The sequence below is a fragment of the Bufo bufo genome, chromosome 6 (genome assembly GCF_905171765.1).
Source record: "Bufo bufo chromosome 6, aBufBuf1.1, whole genome shotgun sequence".
Classification (NCBI taxonomy): domain Eukaryota; kingdom Metazoa; phylum Chordata; class Amphibia; order Anura; family Bufonidae; genus Bufo; species Bufo bufo.
The window spans coordinates 134,812,296-134,834,837 of NC_053394.1; the positions used below are offsets into that span (position 1 = coordinate 134,812,296).

A 22,542-nucleotide genomic window follows, 5' to 3' on the forward strand; every position below is an offset into this window, starting at 1 on the left:
CATCTGATTTGAGTTAGATCGTGAAACTCAGATCCGACAGTATATTCTAACACAGAGGCGTTCCCATGGTGATGGGGACGCTTCAAGTTAGAATATACTGAGAACTGTGTACATGACTGCCCCCTGCTGCCTGGCAGCACCCGATCTCTTACAGAGGGCTGTGATCCGCACAATTAACCCCTCAGGTGCTGCACCTGAAGGGGTTAATTGTGCATATCATAGCCCCCTATAAGAGATCAGGGGCTGCCATGCAGCAGGGGGCAGACCCCCCTCCCTCCCCAGTTTTAATTTCATTGGTGGCCAGTGCGGCACCCCCGCCCCCCCTCCCTCTATTGTATTATTTTCATTGGTGGCACAGTGTGCGGCCCCCCCCACCCCCCTCTATTGTATTATTTTCATTGGTGGCACAGTGTGCGGCACCCCCCCCCCCCCCTATTGTATTATCATTGGTGGCCAGTGTGCGCCCCCCCCCCCCCCCCCCTCTATTGTATTAATATCATTGGTGGCCAGTGTCTGGCCTCCCCTCCCCCCCCCTCCCCCGATCATTGGTGGCAGCGGAGAGTTAGAAGCATCATACTTACCTGCTGCGCTGTCTGTGACCGGCCGGGAGCTCCTCCTACTGGTAAGTGACAGGTCTGTGCGGCGCATTGCTTAAGGATCTGTCACTTACCAGTAGGAGGAGCTCCCGGCCGGTCACAGACAGCGCAGCAGGTAAGTATGATGCTTCTAATATTGCTAAGTAACCATGGCAACCAGGTCTGCAGTAGCGTCCTGGTTGCCATGGTTACCGATCGGAGCCCCAGCGATTAAACTGGGACTCCGATCGGAACTCTCCGCTGCCACCAATGATCGGGGGGGGGGGGGGGGAGACGGGAGGCCGCACACTAGCCACCAATGATAATACAATAGAGGGAGGGAGGGGGGGGCCGCACACTGTGCCACCAATGAAAATAATACAATAGAGGGAGGGGGGGGGGCTGCACACTGTGCCACCAATGAAAATAATACAATAGAGGGAGGGAGGGGGGGCCGCACTGGCCACCAATGGAATTAAAACTGGGGAGGGAGGGGGGTCTGCTGCCTGGCAGCCCCTGATCTCTTATAGGGGGCTATGATATGCACAATTAACCCCTTCAGGTGCAGCACCTGAGGGGTTAATTGTGCGGATCACAGCCCCCTGTAAGAGTTCGGGTGCTGCCAGGCAGCAGGGGGCAGTCATGTACACAGTTCTCAGTATATTCTAACTAGAAGCGTCCCCATCACTATGGGAACGCCTCTGTGTTAGAATATACTGTCGGATTTGAGTTTTCACAAAGTGAAAACTCAGCTCTGAAAAAGCTTTGGATCCGTCTGTATGAAAGTAACCTACGGCCACGGATCAAGGACGCGGATGCCAATCTTGTGTGCATCCGTGTTCTTTCACGGACCCATTGACTTGAATGGGTCCGTGAACCGTTGTCCGTCCAAAAAATAGGACAGGTCATATTTTTTTGACGGACAGGAAACGCGGATCACGGATGCGGCTGCAAAACGGTGCATTTTCCGATTTTTCCACGGACCCATTGAAAGTCAATGGGTCCGCGAAAGAAAACGGAAAACGGCACAACGGTCGTGTGCATGAGGCCTAACAGGGAAGGCAGCCATGATGACTAAGTAAGGCAGCAGGCTGCCGTCCAAGCCATTGGGTCCCCGTCACAGCAGTCCGGAGACCCGTCAGGTGCCTTGGTCAGCGCTGACTGTGGCAGTGCGAGTGTTAATGTGTCGGCATCAGTGTTTACACCGATGCTGGGGCATACAGCAGGCGGTCCGGCTATCAGTGACTGCTGGACGCCTGCAGCTGATCGGGCGGGCACAGCTCCTGCGCCTGCCCGATCAGAGTGCCGTACCTGTACGGCGCTGGGATTTCAGACCCAGTTCCCAGCGCCGTACATGTACAGCACTGGTATCCTATGGGTTAAACAAAACAAAGCTGGAGTTGCGCATCATAAATTTGCATGAGTAAACATCCCTCCAGTAATCTATGCCAAGTAGGCACACATGCCAGGTGTGGTGGGGGAGGGATACGGGCACCACCTCACTGTCACACAGCAGCTTTTCTCACCTCCTATTAAGTATGGATTCTCTATATAGCGCTGAGCCACGTAATTTTCTACAGGGATCTCGTCTTTCTGCTCATCTGTGCGGCTGCCATCCTAAGAACACAGAAATAAGATATCGTATGTCTACCAGAATGTCACCTTTCCCCCATCTGCAGGACACCAAGATCACCTTCTTCCACTCAATGATGTCTTTTAGTTTCCGGAATAGGAAAATCCCCTTCCCCTGGGATCTGGCCACCTACGGGAAAGAACAATTACATATAGTTTATATACTGATCTCATGTCTGTAATGTGGTATTAGGTTGACACGCTGCAGAGCTATGGTCCTGTCCTGCATTCCAAATACAACCCACTGATTTAAATGTGAACTGCAGTATTTAATTTCCCCAGTGGTGGTGCTACAGCGAAACCGAACAGTTACTGCTAAATTTCCCATGTGATCGCAGGAGGATACCCTGTGATCTGATTGTAAAGGGGGGCTGTCCAAAGCGGTGAGCCCCTTTAAAGAAGTTCAAATCTTATGCTCTGTTCACATTGCATTTGGTCTATGCAACCAAAAGTATACACCTGGATTATTTTGGATGTTTACAGGTGAAACTCGAAAAATTAGAATATCGTGCAAAGGTCCATTTATTTCAGTAATACAACTTAAAAAGGAATTGCATTAATGCAGCTTAAAATTAGAATTTTGTGAAAAGGTTCAATATTCTAGGCTCAAAGTGTCACACTCTAGTCAGCTAATTGATTCATACCCCCTGAGCGAAGGGGATCTGAGATTGTGACTTTGGGGTTTCATAAGCTGTAAGCCATAATCATCCAAATTATAATAAAGGCTTGAAATATCTCGCTCTGCATGTAATGAGTCTATCTCATATGTTAGTTTCACCTTTTAAGTTGCATTACTGAAATAAATGAACTTTGCACGATATTCAAATTTTTCGAGTTTCACCTGTACCTCCGTCGGCCATACAAAATAAAACTGTATACCTGCTTTTATACCGCACTGTCTAGAAAACAGTACAGTGACATACCACCCTGACGGAAGCCAAAAAGAAACACCCTTTTGGCCTCCATTAGATGACCTGGGTCCTATGGGTACACTAACTGTATGCGCCTGTGTGAACAGAGCCTTAAAGGGCATCTGTCAGCAGATTTCAAACTGGCTGACCTGTTATACAGGTGAAACTCGAAAAATTATAATATTGTGCAAAGTTCATTTACCGTATTTCAGTAATGCAACTTAAAAAGGTGAAACTAACATATGAGAGACTCATTACATGCAGAGCGAGATATTTCAAGCCTTTGTTATAATAGAGATGATTATGGCTTACAGCTTATATAACCACAAAGTCACAATCTCAGGTCCCCTTCGCTCAGGGGATATGGATTAATTAGCCGACTAGAGAGTGACACTTTGAGCCTAGAATATTGAACCTTTTCACACAATTCTAATTTTAAGCTGCATTACTGAAATAAATGGACTTTTGCACGATATTATAATTTTTCGAGTTTCACCTGTATGTGCACTTGGCAGCTGAAGGCATTTGTATTGGACCCATGTTCATATGTGCCTCGAATGCTGTGAAAAATGATGTTTTACTATATGCAAATGAGCCTCTTTGCGCAACGGGGTCGTTGTCATTACACCTAGAGGCTCCGCTCTCTCTGCAACTGCCGCACCCTCTCCACTTTGATTGACAGGGCCAGGCATACTAACGTTTTTACTGCCTAATTCTGTTAATTGAAATGCAGAGGGCGCGGCAGTTGCAGAGAGAGCAGAGCCTCTAGGTGTAATGGTAACACCCCTGTTGCTCCTAAAGGATCATTTCCATATATTAAAACCTCATTTTTCTCAGCAATGTGGGCACATATGAATATGAGTCCAACACAAGCGCCTTTGGCTGCCAAGCGCACTTGTAACAGGTCAGACAGTTTCAGAGGTACAAACCTTCTGACAGATGGTCTTTAAAGGGCTTCTGTCACCCCACTAAACTCATTTTTTTTTTTTTTTTGTGTACTTATAATCCCTATACTGCGATATTGCTATACATTATGTTATTAATAATTTTCGTTCAGTAGATTTGGCAAAAAACATACTTTTATGATATGCTAATTACCTGTCTACCAGCAAGTAGGGCGTCTACTTGCTGGTAGCAGCCGGAGAAAACCGCCCCCTCCTCTTGTTGATTGACAGGCCCATCAGTGCTCTCCTCCTCCGGCCGGCCCTGTCAGCATTTCAAAAATCGCGCGCCTGTGTTGATTCGGCGCAGGCGCTCTGAGAGAAGGAGGCTCGCCTCTTCAGCACTCCCTTCGGCGCTGGCGTGTTGAGGAGGCGAGCCTCCTCAGAAAAATTATGTTTTAATATATGGAAATGATCCTTTAGGAGCAACAGGGGTGCTACCATTACACCTAGAGGCTCTGCTCTCTCTGCAACTGCTCTCTCTGCAAAGTAAGTTTTTTGCCAAATCTCCTGAACGAAAATTATTAATAACATAATGTATAGCAATATCGCAGGATAAGGATTATAAGTACACCAAAAAAAAAAAAAAGAGTTTAGTGGGGTGACAGAAGCCCTTTAACCCCTTCACTACCAGCGCTGTGCATGTACAACACTGGAGCGAAGTGCAAACAAGGCCGCTATTTCAAACAGCAGAGACCCGCTAGTAATTAGAAATAATGGCAATCGTGGTCATTAAAGCCTTTAGATGCCGTGATCAAGTGAGATCATGGTATCTAAAGGGTTAAAAATCTTCCGCGATTCTTACTGGCATCCTCTGCAGCCAAAGAGGATGCCGGTAATTGATTTCAATGTGCTTAGTCTCTCTGAAGAGACCCAGAGAATTGAAGCTGCAATTCTGATTTTGGCCAGCAGGTGGCAGGCCAACATAAGAAATGAGCAATGGATCTAAAAAATCCATGATTGTTGAGAATAAAAAAAAAATGCCCATACTATTAAAATATAAAAATATTTTTCCAATACGGCAAATGGCGTAATGGGAAAAAAAAAGTTCAATTTGCCATTTTTTCATTGCTTCTCTGACCCCAAAAATATGTAATAAAATGTGATCAAAAAGTCACACACACTCCAAAATGGTATCAATAAAAACTACAGATTGTCCCACAAAAAATGAGCCCCCGCACAGCTCAGTAGTGTCTGGTAATGACTTTCTACCCATTAAATTCGCCCAAACGTTCGGCCAAACCGGACATGTATGGGGTAGTCAGGAAGGAGTTGGGAGACGTAGCTGCCGGCTGAATGATAGTTTGGCCCACAGCTATTCAACGTGTATGGCCGGCTTCAGTGTTTCCGAATGAAATGGCTGCCTCCTTGTATGCAGACCCTTTGCCCCACTTACAGGCTTCATAATCCATGTGATTCCAGGGTTTCTGCGGAATTCCTCTACAAACAGGTGATATTCTGATGGAAGCTCAAAGGTCTTGGGGAAGAAGTCGCATTTTGCGGCCTCAAGACGACCAGACTCTCGCTCCAGCTGCTTCCGGAACCGCTTTAGATTCTTCACCATAAAGTTCTTCCTGGTCAGCTAATGAGAGAGAGACAGCAGATTGTCAGGATGGCAGCTGTCAGGTTTGTGGCCAAAAACAGTCACTGGAGAGACAGTCACCTCATAGTGGTTGCGGAAGTGGCAGATGCGCACGTGTTCCTCCATGTAAATGTGATCGAAGTTCTCACGCAGCCAGCCGACATCACACCAGAAAAAATCCCACTCTCCATCGCTGAAAAAGGCATTACTGATTGAGCAGACTGTAGTGTAGCAATAAGGAACCTATACTGAAAGTGGGGGCGAGTGGATAGATAAGTGTAAGGGCTCATGCACACGACCGTATGCCCTCCGAGACATTCGGTCCATGAGCGGGCCATATGTCCCAAAGCGGCATACATCATGCGCACAGCATCATAGGTTACTATGATGCTGTGAGCATTGGGCCGCCCGCGGGGCTATTGTCCCGCACTAATATGATATTATGAGTGCAGGACAGTAGTCCTGCAGGCAGCCCGATGCGCACAGCATCATAGTAACCTATGATGCTGTGCGCTCCCATGTGCACGATGTATGCCGCTCCGGGACATATGGCCCGCTCATGGACCGGATGTCTCGGAGGGCATACGGTCGTGTGCATGAGCCCTAAGATATCGGAGCACTGTTTTGTGGTACTATTCTTTTTTTACTTCTCTGTATGCGAAATATGTTATTGTTTAATTCAGTAATGTTGGGATGAAGGGATGTTAGGGCAGGTAATGTAAAAATCTTCTTTTATCTCCCTATAATGTGGGAGAATGGTCCCTCCGGGGTGTAAGGCACTGGGGGTGTATTTCTACTTAATCTGTCACTATGATGTACTTGCGTGGAATGTGAGAGGAATGTCACTTGCGTCTAAACGGTATGCTATCTTTCAGGCTCTAAAGGAACATCAGCCGGCGATTCTGTGTTTGTCTGAGACCCATCTTATTCCTGATACGACACGATTGATCCATAAAGCATGGATGGGGTATGAGTTGCATTCCACCTATTCTACGCATGCCCTCGGTGTTAGTATGCTGGTGCGTCGAGCTATCCGGTTTATGGCTCAAGACTCGTATGTTGATGATGCTGGTAGATTTGTATGTGTGGACTGTTTGATATATCAGTTTCGACTTATCTTGGTGGCTATATAAACTGCTCAAAAAAATAAAGGGAACACTTAAACAACACAATGTAACTCCAAGTCAATCACACTTCTGTGAAATCAAACTGTCCACTTAGGAAGCAACACTGAGTGACAATCAATTTCACATGCTGTTGTGCAAATGGGATAGACAACAGGTGGAAACTATAGGCAATTAGCAAGACACCCCCAATAAAGGAGTGGTTCTGCAAGTGGTGACCACAGACCAGTTCTCAGTTCCTATGCTTCCTGGCTGATGTTTTGGTCACTTTTGAATGCTGGCGGTGCTTTCACTCTAGTGGTAGCATGAGACGGAGTCTACAACCCACACAAGTGGCTCAGGTAGTGCAGCTTATCCAGGATGGCACATCAATGCGAGCTGTGGCAAGAAGGTTTGCTGTGTCTGTCAGCGTAGTGTCCAGAGCATGGAGGCGCTACCAGGAGACAGGCCAGTACATCAGGAGACGTGGAGGAGGCCGTAGGAGGGCAACAACCCAGCAGCAGGACCGCTACCTCCGCCTTTGTGCAAGAAGGAACAGGAGGAGCACTGCCAGAGCCCTGCAAAATGACCTCCAGCAGGCCACAAATGTGCATGTGTCTGCTCAAACGGTCAGAAACAGACTCCATGAGGGTGATATGAGGGCCCGACGTCCACAGGTGGGGGTTGTGCTTACAGCCCAACACCGTGCAGGACGTTTGTCATTTGCCAGAGAACACCAAGATTGGCAAATTCGCCACTGGCGCCCTGTGCTCTTCGCAGATGAAAGCAGGTTCACACTGAGCACATGTGACAGACGTGACAGAGTCTGGAGACGCCGTGGAGAACGTTCTGCTGCCTGCAACATCCTCCAGCATGACCGGTTTGGCATTGGGTCAGTAATGGTGTGGGGTGGCATTTCTTTGGAGGGCCGCACAGCCCTCCATGTGCTCGCCAGAGGTAGCCTGACTGCCATTAGGTACCGAGATGAAATCCTCAGACCCCTTGTGAGACCGTATGCTGGTGTGGTTGGCCCTGGGTTCCTCCTAATGCAAGACAATGCTAGACCTCATGTGGCTGGAGTGTGTCAGCAGTTCCTGCAAGACGAAGGCATTGATGCTATGGACTGGCCCGCCCGTTCCCCAGACCTGAATCCAATTGAGCACATCTGGGACATCATGTCTCACTCTATCCACCAACGTCACGTTGCACCACAGACTGTTCAGGAGTTGGCAGATGCTTTAGTCCAGGTCTGGGAGGAGATCCCTCAGGAGACCGTCCGCCACCTCATCAGGAGCATGCACAGGTGTTGTAGGGAGGTCATACAGGCATGTGGAGGCCACACACACTACTGAGCCTCATTTTGACTTGTTTTAAGGACATTACATCAAAGTTGGATCAGCCTGTAGTGTGTTTTTCCACTTTTGAGTGTGACTCCAAATCCAGACCTCCATGGGTTGAAAAATTTGATTTCCATTTTTTTATTTTTGTGCGATTTTGTTGTCAGCACATTCAACTATGTAAAGAACAAAGTATTTCAGAAGAATATTTAATTAACTCAGATCTAGGATGTGTTATTTTTGTGTTCCCTTTATTTTTTTGAGCAGTATACAGTCATGTGAAAAAATTAGGACACCCTTTGAAAGCATGTGGTTTTTTGTAACATTTTTAATAAATGGTTATTTCATCTCCGTTTCAACAATACAGAGAGATTAAAGTAATCCGACTAAACAAAGAAAACTGAAGAAAAGTCTTTTCAAGATCTTCTGTAAATGTCATTCTACAAAAATGCCTATTCTAACTGAGGAAAAAGATAGGACACCCTTGCCCCTAATAGCGAGTGTTACCTCCTTTGGCTGAAATAACTGCAGTGAGACGGTTCTTGTAGCCATCTACCAGTCTTCGACATCGGTCTGAGGAAATTTTACCCCACTCCTCAATGCAGAACTTTTTCAGCTGTGAGATGTTTGAGGGGTTTCTTGCACGTACAGCCCTTTTCAAGTCACCCCACAGCATCTCAATGGGATTCAAATCTGGACTTTGACTTGGCCATTCCAGGACTCTCCATTTCTTCTTTTTCAGCCAATCTTTGGTTGATTTACTAGTATGTTTTGGGTCATTGTCATGTTGCATGGTCCAGTTCCGCTTCAGCTTTAATTTTCTAACTGATGGTCTCACATGTTCTTCAAGCACCTTCTGATAAACAGTAGAATTCATCGTGGATTCTATGATGGTGAGCTGACCAGGTCCTGCTGCAGCAAAGCAGCCCCAAACCATGACACTTCCACCTCCATGCTTCACAGTTGGTATGAGGTTCTTTTCTTGGAATGCTGTGTTTGGTTTACGCCAAACATGTCCTCTGCTGTTGTGTCCAAATAATTCAATTTTGGACTCATCTGTCCAAAGAACATTATTCCAGAAGTCCTGGTCTTTGTCAACTTTATCTCTGGCAAATGTCAGTCTGGCCTCGATGTTTCTCTTGGAAAGCAAAGGTTTCCTCCTTGCACACCTCCCATGCAAGTTAAACTTGTACAGTCTCTTTCTGATTGTAGAGGCATGTACTTCTACATCAACAGTAGCCAGAGCCTGCTGTAGTTCTCGAGATGACACTTTAGGGTTTTTGGAGACCTCTTTTAGCATCTTGCGGTCTGCTCTTGGGGTGAACTTGCTGGGGCGACCAGTCCTGGGCATGTTGGCAGTTGTTTTGAAAGCCCTCCACTTGTAGACTATCTTCCGGACAGTGGAATGGCTGATTTCAAAATCTTTTGAGATCTTTTTAAATCCCTTCCCAGACTCATAGGCTGCTACAATCTTTTTTCTGAAGTCCTCTGACAGCTCTTTTGCTCTCACCATGGTGCTCACTCTCACTTCAACAGTCAGGAGCACACCAAACTAAATGTCTGAGGTTTAAATAGGGCAAGCCTCATTCAATATGCAGAGTAACGATCTACTAATTATGTGCACCTGGTGTGATATACCTGTGTGAGATCTGAGCCAATTTAAGAGGGAATACATGTGAGGGTGTCCTATCTTTTTCCTCAGTTAGAATAGGCATTTTTGTAGAATGACATTTACAGAAGATCTTGAAAAGACTTTTCTTCAGTTTTCTTTGTTTAGTTGGATTACTTTAATCTCTCTGTATTGTTGAAACGGAGATGAAATAACCATTTATTAAAAATGTTACAAAAAACCACATGCTTTCAAAGGGTGTCCTAATTTTTTCACATGACTGTATATATACACCCTCCATACTCAGCTGAACTTTTGAAAACTATTCTTGCTTTCACTGCTAGATTCCCAACGGTTCCAGCTTTAATACTGGGGGATTTTAACATGTATCTTGACGGATCCCTAGACAAGTTTCATGCTAATACTGGGGAACGTCCCTGTGCTCCTACTTCTCTAGCAAAGTTATTAGACAAAATAGATTTATGTGACATTTGGAGGACTTTACACCCGGGAGAGAGGCGTTACTCCTGTTACTCCCCCTCCCATGAGTCTTTGTCTAGAATAGATTTAGTGCTTGGATCCTCAGCTTTGGTGGCCTTGACCAGAGAGGTCTCATATGTCCCCCGTAGTATTTCGGACCACTCTCCGCTACTAATTACATTGGAGGTGGGGAGCCGGATGTGTATTACAAGGCCCTTATGGCGGTTGAATCCATTTTGGCTTACGCTTGTTGACACGGGATCTGAGATCTCTGGGGCCATGACTGAATTCCTCATTTATAATGTTGGATCAGCCTCTGTGGCGACGGTTTGGGATAAGCGTATGTTAGGGGGTTATATATTAAGCGCATCAGTTTACGGAAGTCCCAGAGTAGAGCTTTGACTAAGGAATTGTCTCATAGGGTAGTGCAGACGGAGGCTCTGTATATTGCTCAGCCTACACAAACTAATGAAGCGAACTGAAAGGAAGTTCAGGATTAGTGTTGAGCGAACTTGTGTTTTAAGTTCGGCATCTACAGTTCAGGTTATCGAAGAATCGCGTTATGGATTCCGCTACCACGGACCATAACTTATGGTCAGTGGTAGCAGAATCCATAACGCGATTCTTCGACAACCCGAACTTTAGACGCCGAACTTAAAACACAAGTTCGCTCAACACCACTCAGAATCTATTCAAGGAGCATGTGCAGGCAAGAGCTGAGGACCAGCGGCTATTTACAGCTCAGAGATATTATGCTGAGGGGGAAAGTGCGGGTCATTTGCTGGCTACTGTTGCAAAAGCGCAATCTGGCCCGTCCTGTGTTGTCTCGATTAGGGATGCCCACGGAGAGTTAGTGACTGGAAATTAGGGTATTCTTGGGGAGTTTTATGCCCACTTTAGGGAGGTATACAAATCTAGGCTAACCACGACTGTGTCGGAAAGATTTACCTACTTGGCGGGCATCTCTATGCCAGTTCTTTCCAGAGATGACAAGCAATTACTGGATGAGGCTACTTCATTAGAGGAATTGGAGGTAGCATTGCAATCTCTCTCTAATGACAAGGCGCCGGGAAGTGATGGTTTACCGGGGGAGTAGGTTACCCTGTTCCATGAGAGAGGCAATCGTAGTGGTACTGCCGAAGATATCGGAGCACATCTAATATACAGTTCATGTGTGCATAGAGCTTTCCTGAATATTGGGCTGAAGGCTGCACACAGGACGGTGGGGACCCGGACCTAGGAGACACTACAATGAAGTGCGCCATGTACCCAAACCTTACTCCTTCACCTCCGTCCAGCCAGGCCGCTGTCTCAGCACGTCCGCGATGGTGTTGATGAGGCCGCACTTGTACCGGATGGAGGATCTGGGCTCTCTGCGTAAAAAATACAAACATGACCTTAAAGGGCTCGTCCAGTTTTCTGTACGTAATGGTTAATCACAATGTAATGAAAAGTTACTGCAGCTTCCTGAAATACTAGACATTTCACTTCCTCACCATTTTCAATATCCAGTAGGTCTTGTACCATCGAGAGGTTGAAAACCCATCCTGACACAGCTGAGGGTTTGTTACAATGTACCCAGTCTATTTAATATAAAACTGGACATGAACAATGGAGAAAATACTAGTTCTCCAGCGTCCAAACATTTAAACAGTATGGCCTCTTTCACATGGGCGTCATGTTTTTGGCCCGGATAAGATGCGGGTGCGTCGCAGGAAAATGCACGATTTTTACGCGCGAGTGCAAAACATTTTAATGCGTTTTGCACACGCGTGAGAAAGATTGGAAGTTCGGGTTTGGGTTAGGTGTTGTGTAGATTGTATTATTTCCCCTTATAACATGGTTATAAGGGAAAATAATAGCATTCTGAATACAGAATGCATAGTACAATAGGGCTGGAGGGGTTAAAAAAATAAAATAAAATTACCATGGTGATGGATCATGTGACGGACCATGTGATGAGCGCAGTGATGTCACTGCAAAGATGAAGACAGAAGAGAAGCCAAACTGCGCGAACAAGTGGATTAGGCCTCATGCACACGACCGTTGTGTGCATCCGAGTCCGTTGTTCCGTTTTCCGTGATTTTCTGCGGACCCATTGACTTTCAATGGGTCCGTTGAAAACTCGGTAAATGCACCGTTTGTCATCCGCGTCCGTGATCCGTGTTTCCAGTCCGTCAAAAAAATATGACCTGTCCTATTTTTTTCACGGACAACGGTTCGCGGACCCATTCAAGTCAATGGGTCCGTGAAAAAACACGGAGGCACACAAGATTGTCATCCGTGTCCGTGATCCGTGTCCATTTTTTTCCTATCATTTTCAAGGCAAACTTGACTTAGATTTTTTTTTCACTTTTCATGTCTGGTGATCCTCCAAAAATCAAGGAAGACACACGGAAACAAAAACGGAAATGGATCACGGAACAACGGAACCCCGTTTTGCGGACCGTGAAAAAATACTGTCGTGTGCATGAGGCCTTAAGGTGAGTTAAATTATTTATTTATTTTTAACCCCTCCAGCCCTATTGTACTAAGCATTCTGTACTAAGAATGCTATTATTTTCCCTTATAACCATGTTATAAGGGGAAATAATAATGATCGGGTCTCCATCCCGATCGTCTCCTAGCAACCGTGCGTGAAAATCGCACCGCATCCGCACTTGCTTGCGGATGCTTGCGATTTTCACGCAGCCCAATTCACTTCTATGGGGCCTGCGTTGCGTGAAAAACGCACAATATAGAGCATGCTGCGATTTTCACGCAACGCACAAGTGATGCGTGAAAATCACCGCTCATGTGCACAGCCCCATAGAAATGAATGGGTCCGGATTCAGTGCGGGTGCAATGCGTTCAACTCACGCATTGCACCCGCACGGAAAACTCGCCCGTGTGAAAGGGGCCTATGTCTTGATGTCTACATTTTGAAATCACACTTGCAGATAGAAGGAGACACTCTACCTATTCATTTCCATAGCTAGCTCACACTCGGACACATAGGTCATTAAGGGCGAGGAGACCCTTCCATAAATATCTGGATAGGTAAAAGCGTTATGCTGGAAAAGATAATGATGATCTATGCTCAAATCAGCTGTTTCAGGGAGCCGCCATGCTCAGCTCCCGGCAGCTTTCCAAGCACAGCGCCATACATTGTATATTGGCTGTGTTTGGTATTGCAGCTCAGCCCCATTGACTTGAACGGGGCTGAGCTGCAATTAGGACACATGACCGACGTACAGTGACGTCACTGGCCTAGGAAGAGGCTTCTTGTAACAGCTGATCAGCGGGGGTGCCGGGTGTCGGACCCCCGCAGATCTGATACTGATGACCTAGGCCTGTTTCACACAGTCAGTATTTTACATCTTATTTGTAAGCCAAAACCAGAAGTGGAACCTACAGAGAAAAAGTATCATAGAAATATTTGTGCCTCTTCTGTGCCTCCTGGTTTGGGCTTTTAAATACTAATGCAAAAATACTGACCAAATACTGACCATGTGGAAGAGGCCTAAGGCTAAGTCATCAATATCTTGTCCAGGATCAAAAAAATATAAAAAATGACTGCTAAACAGCACCACCCCTGTCCACGGGCTATGTCTGTTATTGCAGCTAGTCAATGGGGGAAGAGCTGCAATGCCGCACACAACCAGGGGACGGGGATGGTCGATCATTTGCCAATGTACTCAAGGACCAGGGAGACTGTATTTTTTAAGAAACTGGCTCCCTGGTTGGCCAGTTTAAGCCTTAGGCTACATGCACACAACCATTGTTTGTTTCCGTGACCGTTCCGTTTTTTTTTTGTGGATAGGATGCGGACCCATTCATTTCAATGGGTCCGCAAAAAATGCGGACAGCACACCGTGTACTGTCCGTATCAGTATGTCCGTTCCGTAGCCCTGCAAAAAAAATAGAACATGTCCTATTCTTGTCCGTTTTAGGCATTGTTACAATGGATCTGCCCAAAAAAACTAAAACGGATGGTATACGGATGTCATCAGTTTTTTTTTTGCGGACCGCAAAACACATACAGTCGTGTGCATGTAGCCTTATTCACACGTCCGTGGTTAAATCCGTGAAAAGGTGGTCAGTGATGCCTCTGTCAAGATGTCTGTGATGGATCCGTGTGTAGTCCATGTGATAGTTTTTTGCTGTACATGTGTGTTTTGCTGTCCGTCTGTCATCCGTGTTTCACTGACACTGCACAGCTGGAAAATAATTTTCAAAGCATCTCTTCCTAAGGGCTCGTTCACACGAACGTGTGAAGCCCGTGCTGTGGACCGCAAGTTGTAGTCCGCAATGCACGGGCACCGTCCGTGGGGCAGCCGCAAGGGGATCGTGGACCCATTCACTTCAATGGGTCCTCGATCCCTCCGTTCCGCAAAAAGATAGAGCATGTTCTATCTTTTTGCGGTGCGGAGACACGGAATGGAACCCCAGGAAGCACTCCGTAGTGCTTCCATAGTGTTCCGTTCCGCATCTCCGGATTTGTGGACTCATTGAAGTGAATGGGTCCGCATCCGTGATGCGGAATGCACACGGAACGGTGCCCGTGTATTGCGTTCGTGTGAAAAAGTCCTAATGGTCCATGAAACACAGATGGCCTCCGTGGTTTTCACGGACCCATGGACTATAATGGCCATGACTGATCCGTCAACATGAACAAAATACTGCATGCATCCGTGCTAAAAACACTGATGTGTGAATACACACATTAAAATGAACGTGTACTTGCGTTGTCCGTGGAGAAGACGTAACGCACACGTACATGGAACACTGAAGTGTGAATGAGGCTTTATTCTGGCATGTGACTGGTGGGATCATTCGGATGAACAATCCCACAAATGCGACCGATAATTGTCTCAAGTGTGTGGCAGCTTTACATTTTCATGTGAAATCTAAGCCAGTTATCAAAACTGGCTTAGTTACCCATGGCAACCAATCAGATTCTGCCTATCATTTGTCAGAATTTGAAAATGAAAGCTGGAATCTGATTGGTTGCTATGGGCAACTAAGCCAGTTTTCCTTTACACCAGTTTTGATAAATTTCTTCCTATTAGTGGAAATAGGCATGCAAGATGGCCGCCCCCATAATAATGTTCAGGAAATAAAAAAAATCTACAATCAGAAAATAAAAACCTATTAGAAAAAAAGGAGATGTGTTACTATCAGGTTTTAACTGGCAAATTGATTTTTGGGTGACACATTTACTTTAAGCCGATCCTGAAGCAATTTCACACAATTGTCCCATCTCCTCCACCCTTTCGGTTTGTCATGAGATTTACCCTGGATGGTAAACGTGGAAATGATGCTTGAAAATGGTGCATCATGGGAAAAGACTACAAACAGAAAAATCAGGCATTGCTATCTATGTCACCAAACTGATGTGATGATGGGAGTTGTGCCCCTTGTCGCACTATTAATAATGGAGAATTAGGATATCTTCTGTCCTTACCGTTCCTTCTGCCGCTGGTAGCCATATTGACTCTTGATTGTCGTAACCTGACACAAGACAAAAGCGAATGTAAAACTTCCAGGACACCACATTTAAAACCTTCATGACTTAATGGGGAATTTAAAGGGATTGTCCAGTCTCTTGTAAATGAACCTTAAAGGGGCTATCTGGTAATTTATGGATAGGTCATCAATATTAGATTGGGGGACTTTCGCACGGCCGCCGATCAGCTGTCAGAAGAGGTCGGCACTCCGAAAGCACCGTGGCCTCTTCCTAGGCCATGTGACATCACCGTACATCGGTCACGTGGCCTAGTTGTAGCTCAGCCCCATTGAAGTGAATGGGGCTGAGCTGCAATACCAAGCACTGCCACTATATGATGTACGGCGCTGTGCTTGGAGAGCTCCGGTAAGAGCTGCGGCTCCCTGTAACAGCTGATTGGCGGGGGTACTGGGACCCAGACACACACTTATGTGATAATGATGACCTATCCTGAGGATAGGTCATCATTATATTTACCTGGATAACCCCTTTAAACATTGCAGAATGAAAACTTCGGCAGATTTTTAATAGACTTTGCGTATCAATTCCTCACCTGTTTCAAGATCTCTGATGGTTGTCAGTGAACGAGAATATTGTTGTTTGTATCAAGAGGCTAAAATCCTGTCCTGATCATATCCTGCTCAAACTGCTGGGGTTTATACAATGTGCACGTGCAGGCAACGGTCTGAGTGCTAAGCACATCAGCTGTGTGAGCAGAATGGGATCCAGATCGCCCTATAGCCTCTTTCACATGGTCAGTATTTGGTCAGTATTTTTGCATCAGTATTTGGAAGCCAAAACCAGGACTGGGTCCAAAACACAGAAGAGATACATATATTTGTATTGTACGTAGGTTCCACCTCTGGTTTTGGCTTACAAATACTGACGCAGAATACTGACTGTATGAAACAGGCCTATGAATATAAACAAGACTGTTCCCATTCCCTGAAAGTAAGCAGAGATCTTGAAAATGGTGAAGAACTGATACAATGTACATCAGACAGTTGCAGATCTTTTTATTTATGCAGCGCTGGTAGCATTTCCCATATTTACAGCACATTGGGAAATTACCAAAAACTTCCAACACAAGTGATGTCACCACATAACAGGTCCCTGTTTTTCTGGATTCAGCAGGGCCATTTCAGATAGCCAGCACTGCCCCTTAACACCGTGTCCTATATACAGCAGGCACTGTTATGGGGGCACTGAGCTATCCCTGTTTTAGGGTTTCTGTAGATAGAGATCGTGTAGCTGGAACTTTTTTGGGGTGCATTATGGCTGTCAATGTTATGGGGTACTGTGGTTATCCCTGTAATGGGGACCATGTAGCTGACACGGTTATGGGGGCACTGTGGCTGTCCCTGTGATGGCTCTGCTATTGGGGGGCTCTCTTGCTGTCCCTGTCATGGCTCTGCTATTGGGGGGCTCTCTTGCTGTTACTGTGATGGTCACTGTGTCAAGTCGACCATTCTTATGTAGCACATTTTAGAGAGTACTTCTAACATGGCGTTTGCTAGCACTGACCTTTCCTCTGGACATGCTGCCTACAGCCGCTGTTCTGCCAGATTCCTATACCTTGCCAGACCCCCAACTACAGGCATGTAAACAGAAGCGGCTCCGCTGTTTCCATAACAACGAGGGCAGACCACGTGATCGCTCTACGGCGTGTAGGCCGCACCGGAAGTGATTCAGTCCTCAACTTCACAAGCCTGTCGCCAGGAGGCGCTGACATTGTGTTGGTGGGAGAGTCTGTGACTTTTCATGCTTGTGTCGACCGCCGCAAAGGGAAATGTCGCAGTCTCTTAAGGGTATTTTCACACTTGCGGCAGGACGGATCCGACAGGCTGTTCACCATCTCGGATCCGTCCTGCGGCTGTTTCGCCGCGCCCCCGGGCCGCCGCTCCGTCCCCATTGACTATAATGGGGATGGGGGCGGAGCTCCGGCGGTGCATGGCGAAAGGCCGCCGGACTAAAATTACTGCATGTCAGGTTTTTTTAGTCCGGCGGCTTTCTCCGTGCACCGCCGTGCTGCGCCGGAGCTCCGCCCCCATCCCCATTATAGTCAATGGAGACGGAGCGGGGGCACGGCGAACAGCCACAGGACGGATCCGACATGGTAAACAGCATGTCGGATCCGTCCTGCCGCAAGTGTGAAACATTTGGACAATATAAAGCTGGAAATTACTTCTACTACATGATCCTGATATATAACGTGGCGCGCAACATGTTCAGAACCTTGGTCACCATTTCCGCATTCTCTTACATTTGGTTATCCTGGTTACACGGCCTGAACCTAGACCGGTCACGTGACTCACCATCATTGTGGCGCACGTCTATACTTCGCCTCATTTATACAAAAAATAAAACCTGCCCATTGCAAGCAGTGAGAGCGCAGCTGTAGTGTCCCCTCGGCCGGGCCTAACGCTCCTAAAACCATTTCCACAGCTCGTTTGAGTCAATGGGGGAGATTTATAAAGACTGGTGTAAAGTTGAACTGGCTTAGTTGCCCATAACAGCCAATCAGATTCCTCCTTACTTTTTTCAAAGCGCCTTAGGAAAATGACAGGTGGAATCTGATTGGTTGCTAAGGGCAACCGTCAGTTCTACTTTATACCAGTTTTGATAAATCTCCCCCAATGTTATCTCGGGGTGGAAAATCTTTCGTTTATCTGGCCGAAATCTGTAGCAATGAAATTAGCAGATTTTGGTGCATAAATGCTGATGTGCCGCAGATTTTACGCTACACTGCAACACTACAGGGGCTTCATTATTGTAAGGGGGCCGCACTATTGACTAAGAGGTCATTCTACAGTGTGGAGGCACTAAGGGAGCATTCTACTGTAAAGGGGCACAAAGAAGGTATTCTACTGTGTGGGTAGGGTTGCCACCTGGCACTGGCGTAGCCAGTATTTCTCACTAACGGTATCCGTATTTTTTAACATCACAAACATAGCTAGAGAGTCCACATAGCAGAAACCCTCCACAGGGACAGCCATAGTGCCCCCATAACAGTATCAGCTACATGATCTCCATCACAGGGACAGCCATAGTGCCCTCATAACAGTGTCAGATACATGATCTCCATCACAGGGACAGCCATAGTGCCCCCATAACAGTATCAGATACATGAATCTCCATCACAGGGACAGCCATAGTGCCCTCATAACAGTGTCAGCTACATGATCTCCATCACAGGGACAGCCATAGTGCCCTCATAACAGTATCAGCTACATGATCTCCATCACAGGGACAGCCATAGTGCCCCCATAACAGTATCAGCTACATGATCTCCATCACAGGGACAGCCATAGTGCCCCCATAACAGTATCAGCTACATGATCTCCATCACAGGGACAGCCATAGTGCCCTCATAACAGTGTCAGCTACATGATCTCCATCACAGGGACAGCCATAGTGCCCCCATAACAGTATCAGCTACATGATCTCCATCACAGGGACAGTCATAGTGCACTCATAACAGTGTCAGCTACATGATCCCCATCACAGGGACAGCCATAGTGCCCTCATAACAGTATCAGCTACATGATCTCCATCACAGGGACAGCCATAGTGCCCTCATAACAGTGTCAGCTACATGATCTCCATCACAGGGACAGCCATAGTGCGCTCATAACAGTATCAGCTACATGATCTCCATCACAGGGACAGCCATAGTGCCCTCATAACAGTGTCAGCCATAGTGCCCTCATAACAGTGTCAGATACATGATCTCTATCACAGGGACAGCCATAGTGCCCTCATAACAGTATCAGCTACATGATCTCCATCACAGGGACAGTCATAGTGCACTCATAACAGTGTCAGCTACATGATCCCCATCACAGGGACAGCCATAGTGCCCTCATAACAGTATCAGCTACATGATCTCCATCACAGGGACAGCCATAGTGCCCTCATAACAGTGTCAGCTACATGATCTCCATCACAGGGACAGCCATAGTGCCCTCATAACAGTATCAGCTACATGATCTCCATCACAGGGGCAGCCATAGTGCCCTCATAACAGCGTCAGCTGCATGATCTCCATCACAGGGACAGCCATAGTGCCCCCATAAAAGTATCAGCTACATGATCTCCATCACAGGGACAGCCATAGTGCCCTCATAACAGTATCAGCTACATGATCTCCATCACAGGGACAGCCATAGTGCCCTCATAACAGTATCAGCTACATGATCTCCATCACAGGGACAGCCATAGTGCCCTCATAACAGCGTCAGCTGCATGATCTCCATCACAGGGACAGCCATAGTGCCCTCATAACAGTGTCAGCTACATGATCCCCATCACAGGGACAGCCATAGTGCCCTCATAACAGTATCAGCTACATGATCTCCATCACAGGGACAGCCATAGTGCCCTCATAACAGTATCAGCTACATGATCTCCATCACAGGGACAGCCATAATGCCCTCATAACAGTGTCAGCTACATGATCTCCATCACAGGGACAGCCATAGTGCCCTCATAACAGTATCAGCTACATGATCTCCATCACAGGGACAGCCATAGTGCCCTCATAACAGCGTCAGCTGCATGATCTCCATCACAGGGACAGCCATAGTGCCCCCATAAAAGTATCAGCTACATGATCTCCATCACAGGGACAGCTACATGATCCCCATCACAGGGACAGCCATAGTGCCCTCATAACAGTCTCAGCTACATGATCTCCATCACAGGGACAGTCATAGTGCACTCATAACAGTGTCAGCTACATGATCCCCATCACAGGGACAGCCATAGTGCCCTCATAACAGTATCAGCTACATGATCTCCATCACAGGGACAGCCATAGTGCCCTCATAACAGTGTCAGCTACATGATCTCCATCACAGGGACAGCCATAGTGCCCTCATAACAGTATCAGCTACATGATCTCCATCACAGGGGCAGCCATAGTGCCCTCATAACAGTATCAGCTACATGATCTCCATCACAGGGACAGCCATAGTGCCCTCATAACAGTATCAGCTACATGATCTCCATCACAGGGACAGCCATAGTGCCCTCATAACAGCGTCAGCTGCATGATCTCCATCACAGGGACAGCCATAGTGCCCTCATAACAGTGTCAGCTACATGATCCCCATCACAGGGACAGCCATAGTGCCCTCATAACAGTATCAGCTACATGATCTCCATCACAGGGACAGCCATAGTGCCCTCATAACAGTATCAGCTACATGATCTCCATCACAGGGACAGCCATAGTGCCCTCATAACAGTGTCAGCTACATGATCTCCATCACAGGGACAGCCATAGTGCCCTCATAACAGCGTCAGCTGCATGATCTCCATCACAGGGACAGCCATAGTGCCCCCATAAAAGTATCAGCTACATGATCTCCATCACAGGGACAGCCATAGTGGCTTACAGCTTATGAAAGCCCCAAAGTCACAATCTCAGAAAATTAGAATATTGTGAAAAGGTTCAATAGTCTAGGCTCAAAGTGTCGCACTCTAGTCAGCTTATTAACCACCTCAGCCCCCCTAGCTTAAAGGGAACCTGTCACCGGGATTTTGTGTATAGAGCTGAGGACATGGGTTGCTAGATGGCCGCTAGCACATCCGCAATACCCAGTCCCCATAGCTCTGTGTGCTTTTATTGTGTAAAAAAAAAGATTTGATACATATGCAAATTAACCTGAGATGAGTCCTGTCCCTGAGATGAGTCCTGTATGTCAGATGAGTCAGAGACAGGACTCATCTCAGATTAATTAGCATATATATCAAATCGTTTTTTTTTACACAATAAAAGCACACAGAGCTATGGGGACTGGGTATTGCAGATGTACTAGTGGCCGTCTAACAAGCCATGTCCTCAGCTCTATACACAAAATCCCGGTGACAGGTTCCCTTTAAACACCCTTAATGACCAGACCACTTTTTACACTTCTGACCTACACTACTTTCACGGTTTATTGCTCGGTCATACAACTTACCACCCAAATGAATTTTACCTCCCTTTCTTCTCACTAATAGAGCTTTCATTTGGTGGTATTTCATTGCTGCTGACATTTTTCCTTTTTTTATATTAATCAAAATTGACCGAAATTTTTGCAAAAAAAAAGAAATTTTTCACTTTCTGTTGTAAATTTTTTTAAATAAAACTACATTTCTATATAAATTTTTCTCTAAATTTATTGTTCTACATGTCTTTGATAAAAAAAAAAATGCAATAAGTGTATATTTATTGGTTTGGGTAAAAGTTATAGCGTTTACAAACTATGGTGCAAAAATGTGAATTTACGCACTTTGACTTTCTGAGCACCTGTCATGTTTCCTGAGGCTCTACAATGCCCAGACAGTAGAAACACCCCACAAATGACCCCATTTCGGAAGGTAGACAGCCTAAGGTATTCGCTGATGGGCATAGTGAGTTCATGGAAGTTTTTATTTTTTGTCACAAGTTAGCGGAAAATTATTTTTATTTTATTTATTTTTCTTACAAAGTCTCATATTCCACTAACTTGTGACAAAAAATAAAATTTTACATGAACTCACCATACCCCTCACGAAATACCTTGGGGTGTCTTCTTTCTAAAATGGGGTCACTTGTGGGGTATATATACGGCCCTTGCATTTTAGGGGCCCTAAAGTGTGAGAAGTAGTTTGGAATCCAAATGCGTAAAAATGCCCTGTGAAATCCTAAAAGTACTCATTGGAATTTTTGCCCCTTTGCCCACCTAGGCTGCAAAAAAGTGTCACACATGTGGTATCGCCGTACTCAGGAGAAGTAGGGCAATGTGTTTTGGGGTGTATTTTTACATATACCCATCCTGGGTGAGATAAATATCTCTGTAAAAGACAACTTTTCCCATTTTTTTATACAAAGTTGTCATTTTACAGAGATATTTTTC

At 46.1% G+C, this 22,542-nt stretch overlaps 1 protein-coding gene across 2 annotated transcripts in view; it reads right to left on the reverse strand.

Annotated features, from left to right (window-relative positions):
* The window catches only part of TTLL9 (tubulin tyrosine ligase like 9), a 43,832-nt gene extending 26,483 nt beyond the window's left edge, over positions 1-17,349 (reverse strand). The window contains exons 1-7 of one of the 2 annotated variants that reach the window (XM_040437098.1): positions 17,183-17,349; positions 15,617-15,663; positions 11,451-11,543; positions 5,723-5,834; positions 5,456-5,641; positions 2,269-2,337; positions 2,102-2,192 (exon numbers count right to left, since the gene is read on the reverse strand). In XM_040437098.1, the coding sequence (XP_040293032.1) occupies positions 2,102-2,192; positions 2,269-2,337; positions 5,456-5,641; positions 5,723-5,834; positions 11,451-11,543; positions 15,617-15,663; positions 17,183-17,197 (613 nt within the window). In that variant the 5' untranslated portion in view covers positions 17,198-17,349. Of the gene's footprint in view, positions 1-2,101; positions 2,193-2,268; positions 2,338-5,455; positions 5,642-5,722; positions 5,835-11,450; positions 11,544-15,616; positions 15,664-17,182 lie in introns of those variants that run through there. The other variant, XM_040437099.1, reaches the window with a different exon arrangement.
* Between the last annotated feature and the right edge of the window lie 5,193 nt (positions 17,350-22,542).